Source organism: Macaca nemestrina, chromosome 10, assembly GCF_043159975.1.
Source record: "Macaca nemestrina isolate mMacNem1 chromosome 10, mMacNem.hap1, whole genome shotgun sequence".
NCBI lineage: Eukaryota > Metazoa > Chordata > Mammalia > Primates > Cercopithecidae > Macaca > Macaca nemestrina.
Window position 1 is genome coordinate 83,013,343 of NC_092134.1, and position 8,046 is coordinate 83,021,388.

Consider the following 8,046-nt stretch of genomic DNA (forward strand, 5'->3'; position numbering starts at 1 on the left):
CAGATTGCTTGAGCCCAGGAATTTGAGGCTATGGTATGCCATGACTATACCTGTGAATAGCCACTGTACTCCAGCCTGGACAACACAGTGAGACCCTGTCTCTAAAAAAATAAAATAAAATAATAATTTTAAAAATTTTTTGAGACAGCGTCTCCCTCTGTCACCCAGGTTGGAGTGCAGTGGCACGAACATGGCTCACTGTGGCCTCGATCTCCTGGCTCAAGTGATCCTCCCATCTCAAGTGTAGCTAGGACCACAACACATGCCACCAGGCCTGGCTAATTTTTTAAATTTGTTTGTAGAGGTTGGGGGTGGGGGGGTCTCACTTTGTTGCCCAGGCTGGTTTTGAACTACTGGGCTCAAGCTATCCTCCCACCTCAGCCTCCCAAAGTGTTGAGATTACAGGCATGAGCCACGTTACCCAACCTAAAAAACTTTTATTTAAAAGTTATTAAAGCATCCGAAGGCATATGAAACTTAACTGCTACCTAAGTAAGTAATTATAAGTATAGTTGGCCCTCCATATCCATGAGTTCCATATACATCAGTGGAGAAATCAATCACAGATCAAAAATACTCAGAAAAAAAAAATCGTTGCATTTGTACTGACCATGTAGAGACTTTTTTCTTATCACTCTATAAATAATATAGCAACTATTTACAAAGCATTTACATTGTAACAGATATTATAAATAATCGAGATGATTTAACATATACAGGAAGATGTGCATAGGTTATATGCAAATACTACGCCTTTTTATGTAAGACTTGAGCATCCAAGGTTTTTGGCATCTAAAGAGGGTCCTGGAACCAATTTCCCACAGATACCGAGGGACAACTGTCTTCATTTTCAGGGAAAAACTCAAACAGAGACAGAAACACAATTTTAGTAGTCACTGCATACCCACCCTTCCCAGCCTCTAGTTTTAATTTTTTTAATTTAAACAAAAATTTCAGCCTGAGCAAAAAAACACAACCATGTCTCTACAAAAAAATACCAAAAAAGAAAAAAATTAGCCAGGCATGGTGGTACATGCCGATGGTCCCAGCTACTTTGGAGGCTGAGGTGGGAGGATCACTTAAGCCAGGGAGGCGGAGGCTGCAGCAAAGGAGACTCTGTCTCAAAAAAGAAAAAATTAAAAATTAAAAAAAACTTTAAAAGAGAGAAATGAAAAAAAAAATTTTAATTACAATCTGCCTCCTTAGGGCTCAAAAGTTTTAAGTAACTTGATAGCATTCAGATGAACGTAGTACAATGCAGTTTCAAACTTACAAAAAATTTGTTGTAAAAGAATTTAAGAAGGGTCATGTCTGATGACTGTGAATCATCCAAACTTCTACCTCTTTCCAGAGAGGGACATTGTTTGTTTCTCCTTCAGAACAGAGATGATTAAAAAAAAAAAACCAAAAAAACAAACAACGAAAAAACAATAATCGGCTGGGTGCTGTAGCTCACGCCTGTAATCCCAGCACTCTAGGAGGCCGAGGAGGGCGGATCACTTGAGGTCAGCTGTTCGAGACCAGCCCTGCCAACATGGCAAAACCCATGTCTACTAAAAATAAAAAATAAAAAATTAGCCAGGCATGGTAGCGCATGCCTGAAGACCCAGCTACTAGGGAGGCTGGGGCAGAAGAACTGCTTGAACCCGCCGGGCACGGTCGCTCACGCCTGTAATCCCAGCACTTGGGGAGGCCGAGGTAGGCAAATCATGGGGTCAAGAGAGACCATCCTGGCCAACATGGTGAAACCCTATCTCTACCAAAAATACAAAAATTAGTTGGGCATGGTGGCACGCACCTGTAGTACCAGCTACTCGGGAGGCTAAAGCAGGAGGATCGCTTGAACCCAGGAGGTGGAGGTTGCAGTGAGCCCAGATCACGCCACTGCACTCCAGCCTGGCAACAAAGAAAGACTCAGTCTCAAAAAAAAAAAAAAAAAAAAGGACCTGCTTGATCCCAGGACACAGAGGTTTCTGAGATTGCGCCACTCTCTAGCCTGGGTGACAGAGAGAGACTCAGTCTCAAGCGGAAAAAAAATAAAACCAACCAATAATCTACTGAAGTCAGTAGAGCGGGTCTTGCTCTGTCACCTGGCCTGGAATGCCATGGCAGAGTCACAACTCATTCCAGCTTTCACCTCCCATACTCAACCGAAACTCCTGCCTCAGCCTCCCGAGTAGCTGGGACTACAGGCGCGTGCCACCACACTGGGCCCAAGGCCAGGTTTTAAAAACTTGCATCTAAGTATTATTTACATAGGATTCCTTGTCTGCAATATATTCTACTCCAATATAAGTAGGTGGTTGATGAGTTCAAGCTTCCACGTTCACTAACTGTGTAAAAACTTAGGCAAGTTTAAATTCTCTGTGCCTTAGTTTCTTTTTTTTGAGACAGTCTCACTCTGTTGTCCAGGCTGGAATACAGTGGCACCATCTCAGCTCACTGCAACCTCTGCCTCCCAGGTTCAAGCGATTCTCCTACCTTAGCCTCCCATGTAGCTGGGATTACAGGTGTGTGCCACCACATCTGGCTAATTTTTGTATTTTTAGTAGAGATGGGGTTTCACCATGTTGGCCAGGCTGGTCTCAAACTCCTGACCTCAGGTGATCCGCCGCCCACCTCAGTCTTCCAAAGTGCTGGGATTACAGGCATGAGCCACTGTGCCTGGCTGCCTTAGTTTCCTTATCACTAAAATGGGGATACTAACACCTCATAGAGATATTGAGACTTAAGATGTACAGATATCTATATATACAAAAACATCAAACGTTCCTGACACAAAGTACAAGTATGTACTACTACTGTTATTATTGTTATATTGCTATTATCTATTCTACTGATTCTAGTGGGATAGTTAAGCTGGAATCTCTCCAGAAAAATACACATTAGTAAAAGGTATTGAACACAATTGCAGAGGACCCAGGGATCCCAGATTAATCCTGCCAAAGATGATCCACAAGCAACTTGGTTAGTAAAGCAGTTCTTAACCTCTTTTGTGACAAAGACCTCTTCAGTAGTCCAATTAATCTATGGACCCCTTCTCAGAGTTTTTTTAAATTTCTAAAATATATAGGATCACAAAGTAAACTAATTATATTGAAACGCAGTTGCCAAAATATTTTAAAATGTCTAATATAGCAATACGTTAAATAACAATATTTTTGACATATAGCAAGTAATGAGCATAAATATTTCAAGATATCTGCAAAAACTGTAATATATGTTAAAAAGTGATTTGTCTTGGTGACAAGGTCACAGACACTGTTGCTGCCATTAACATTTAAAGAATTTTCACTTCTTTTCCATTTAGATTTCAGTTAGAAACTAGTGAAAATAAACAATTTTTTTTCCCCAACCAAGCTCAGGTACTTACTTCCTCAATTCTATCCAAAAACCTAGATTCAGAACCTTTGACTTATGGGAAAGTGCAAAAATAATTTTGGAGCCAGAAATTTATGTTCTAGAAGCCAGACTTCAGACTTTAACCCCCACATTATTTACACTTGAATGACCTTAGATATCTAACTTCTGAGCTTTGGTTCTCTCACTGAGAATAATTCCTCTATCATGAGGTTACTGGGATCAAATACTAGTTAACAAAACGTCAAATGACCAATATGTTGTTTTTCACTGATTTTAAAACCACATATTCAGCCCCAAATATTTAAAGACAGCTAATTTTCAATAAAACTCTTATGAGAAAATGAAGAACGACATAGTGATTCACAAAGAAAATGATTAATGGAGATACAACTTTTAAATAATAGTTTGGCAGAGATATGGTAGAATTTGTCTAACCTGGGGAGTTGGACAGGCCTGAACTGCTAACATCCCGTCCATGATTTGACATCAGCAACACCTGGATCTAAATCCCAGTTACACTACTTTACTTTTACTAAGTAAAGTTACTTAAACTTCTGGGGCTCGGTTTTGTCATCTGTAGAATATTTTAAGTATTGCTTTAGAGACAGGAGAGGACCTAATTTAAACAATAAATGGGGCTGTTATTAAAACTTACATTTTAATAAAGCCAAAGGAATCAATTTGGAAGTCAAAAGTATATTGTGGAGCTCCCGTCAATATAAACTCCACAATCTTTCTTCCGCTCAGCAAAACACACACTTAAAACCTGTGGTATTTACATAGCATAACATTCCTAAAACAAAGTGGCCGGCAATGTCTTAAAATCCTATCTGATTTCTTATTACTGCCTAAGGAAAACAACGAGGATAGAAAACAGTAAACAGAATGAGTTCAGTAATTTTAAATCTTTTCATGATTTCCCCGGATGTTCCAATGAATGATTATTATTAATGCTAGATATACGCTAATGTAGCAATCTTTTAAAACACTAAAGATGTCAAGCTTATCGGCGACACAATGTCAGTTAAACAGAAAAAAAAACCCTAAAATCATTTATTTACTTTATGCTGGAACATTATGGATTAAGATTTTCCCACGGGGGGAGGGGGGAGGGATAGCATTAGGAGATATACCTAATGTAAATGACGAGTTAATGGGTGCAGCACACCAACATGGCACGTGTATACATATGTAACAAACCTGCACGTTGTGCACATGTACCCTAGAACTTAAAGTATAATTTTAAAAAAAAGTCGAAAAATTAAAAAATAAAATAATAAAAATTTTCCCACAACCCGGAAAAAAAAAAAATCTGCCATAGGCTGGCCCCGGCTCCTAGACCCATTATACAACCTGTAAATTCCTTCCCTCATTGAAAAGATTATTTTTATGGGCATAGTTAACAAACGCCAAGTTGCGAAGTTGCAGCTTTGCTGCTTTGACGTTTTCACAATGTAAGAACAATATGATCTGGAATCTACTCAAAGCATTAGCCAGGCAGTCAGCTGACGCTTACTGCACACAAGAGGACAGAATGAAGGGAAATTAAATTTCGTATTTCTGTAAGGCAGGTCTCCAACTCTATCTTGAAAACTAAATAGGCCAACAGCAGATGTTCTAGTTTAAGTAATAAAAGTATCTCATTGTTCAAATAACATTACAAACACCGGCTTTTCCCGGAATAAGTTTCTCTCCTTCTTGGAATTTTCCTTGTAAAGGGCTTTTAATCGGTTCATAGAACCAACCCTTCATCACGCAGTTGCTGCTTGAGTAACTTTTACAAAAGGTCAAAGCGGTGCCTTTCAAGGCTTCCAAACCCTACTGGCTTCTCCTCGATTCAAAGTAACTCGCTTTCACCCACAGAACGTTCCAGAGACCTAGGGACGGGGCCCGGGCAGAATTTGGTGGAGGTTGCTCAAAGAACTTTTTCAATTTTCTTTTCAAAACACTTACCGCATTTCACCTTCCTCCATCCGTGGCCCCACATGTTGCTCGCCTCCCTCCCAGAGGGCCCCGCGAGGCCGCGCTCGGCCCCCGGAACGCGCCCACCTGATTACCCTCTCCTCTCAGACTCCGCCCCCCAACCCCCCAATGCCGTCTCCTTTAGGAGGTCCATATGGGACACTTTACCCCTCCTCTGAACCTCACGCCACACCAGACCAGCCCTCCGTTCTTCTCCTTCAATTCTTCTCCATTACGGGCATCACCTCCCATAGCTTCCTAGAGTGTTGTGAGCGCGCAGAGGGAAGCTGCAGGCCTGCTGGGCCCAGGTGCTGTGTCAGCCTATCTGCCGGTTCCGCGGCGTGTACGGCCCGGAAAGTCACATGGCGGTGGGACCGGCCGGCGCCTCTACACTCCTGCTCTCCTAAGAGCAGGACGAGACTAGCAAATCCACTCACCTCCACGAAAAGCAACATGTCGTCCTCTGCTCGGCCCAATCGTTCCCGCCGCCGCAACTCCAACTGGCTCACAGGCCCGCGCCCCAATTGCTAGGATAAGGACACACACTCGCCTTGCCCCTCCACCCGGCAGTGGACCCGGCTCCTCCCCCGCCGTCAGCGGCTGCGGCCTGACCCGCCCAGTCCCACCTCCCTTGAAACAACAACTGCTTCCGGGTCTAGGGAAAAATTGTTTCCGGCAGAAAAGAGTCGTCGACGCGCTCAACTTTTGCACCATCTTTTCTAGCAACAGTGTGGGATGTACTATCATCTGTCGCGGGGGGGACGATTAGCAGGAGATGCCATTCTGGGGCACGGGGATGTGTAAAAATCTTAATGACACATTTTATCACTTGTCAGATAGCTACACAGCACTGATAATTCCGCAGTTTTCATAGTTCACAATCTAGATTTGATTTTTAAAGCCGACCTTGGCGACGTGTGCTGAACAAACGTCCAACCCTCCCGAAAAGTGGTGGCTCACAGAAGAAAAGTAGACAAGAAAAAAAAAAAAGCTATAAAAAGCTATGATAGTAGTAAATACGTTAATAGCAGCTACTGTATATTAAATGCTTACATTGTGCTTGGCACTATACTGAGCATTTTATGTTAATTGATCTTAAAACAATTTTATGCAATAAATAATATTATTATCATCCCCATTTTACAGTTGAAGGAGCCCTCTAGGAGGTTGGGTTTCGCTTTGACACACCTTTAAAGAACTTTGCCCTGGGCTCATTTGAATTAGTTACCCATATCTCCACTTAATATACTAGTAACAACGCTTAATCTGTATAGTCTCTTCTTTGATATTCTGTCATTAATTCAAACGAAATACAATAAAAACAAATTTTTTAAATTATCTATAATATTTGTTAGATGGTCTAAATTCCTTATCTTTAGCAATATGTCCCTCCCTTACCACTCCCACGTCTACGTCCTAGTTCAAACACTCATCTTTTGAAATAATCATGTATTGGCTGGGAGGGGTGGCTCACACCTACAATCCCAGCACTTTGGAAGGCTGAGGCGGACGGATCACTTGAGGTCAGGAGTTCAAGACCAGCCTGGCCAACATGGTAAAACCCCGTCTCTACTAAAAATACAAAAATTAGCCGGGTGTGATGGTGCACACCTGTAATCCCGGCTACTCCGGAGGCTGAGGCAGAATTGCTTGAACCCAGGAGGCAGAGATAACAGTGAACCGACATTGCGCCACTGCACTCCAGCCTGGGCAACTGAGTGAGACTCTGTCTCAAAAATAATAATCATTTGGTAATGAATAAAAATTGGCCGGGCGCGGTGGCTCATGCCTGTAATCCTAGCACTTTGGGAGGCCGAGGCGGGTGGATTGCCTTAGGTCAGGAGTTTGAGACCAGCCTGGGCAACACAGTGAAACCCCATCTCTAGTAAAATACAAAAAATCAGCCAGGCATGGCAGTGTGTGCCTGTAGTCCCAGCTACGTGGGAGGCTGAAGCAGGAGAATTGCTAGAACCCAGGAGGCAGAGGTTGCAGTGAGCCAAGATCACGGCACTGCACTCAAGCCTGGGTGACAGAGTGCGACTCTGTCTCTAAAAAATAATAATAAAAAATAAATAAATAAATATGAAATAATCATGTCTTGATCTTTTCCAATGGATTTTTCCATTATATTATTTTAAAAATCTTCCTCAAGTAAAGGTCTCATTTTCACCAAACCACTGTTAACTTGATTTCAAGACTTTGCCATTCTGATCTCATGAAATCTTCCTTGCTTTGCCGCAAATGGAATCTCCTCAGATACCACATTAATTCCACCACCAAATTGCTGATAGCTGTTATCTCAGACCCACCCTAATCTGGTTCTCGGTAAACTCCTGTTAGGTTATCTCAGTGATTAAACCAATCTCCTTACTTTCCCCCTGAGATGCAAACTCATTAGCACTCACCTCCAAAGCCATGGCTCAAGGTGTAGTCCCTATCTGGATTGCCTCCATTTGTCAATCAATCTTCTCTCTCCATAAGGTTTTCTCAAAGACTCTGCTCCTATAGATCTCTTCCTCGTGTCCCTTATTAGCACTTGATTATTATATTCTATCTTAAATCTTTGCTTTTTCTTTTTTGTTTTAGTTTCTTTACAGGAACCCTATCATATATTCTTCAGTGTAGGATAATGTAAGCAGCATAGTGTTTCAACAAATGCTTGTCGAATAGAAAGGGAAGCAGGATTTAAAAATTGACTTTAAGAAGCCTTCGTGGTCGGGT

The 8,046-nt window shown here is 41.9% G+C and overlaps 1 protein-coding gene across 14 annotated transcripts in view; it reads right to left on the bottom strand.

The window, feature by feature from the left end:
- Positions 1-8,046, bottom strand: part of LOC105474368 (La ribonucleoprotein 4) — an 88,654-nt gene extending 80,608 nt beyond the window's left edge. For 5 of the 14 annotated variants that reach the window (XM_071071733.1, XM_071071743.1, XM_071071736.1 and 2 more), the window contains exon 1: positions 5,763-5,934. In XM_071071733.1, coding sequence (XP_070927834.1) covers positions 5,763-5,780 — 18 coding nt within the window. In that variant the 5' untranslated portion in view covers positions 5,781-5,934. Of the gene's footprint in view, positions 1-5,316; positions 5,401-5,762; positions 5,940-7,730 lie in introns of those variants that run through there. The other 9 variants (XM_071071745.1, XM_071071739.1, XM_071071738.1 and 6 more) reach the window with 5 other exon arrangements.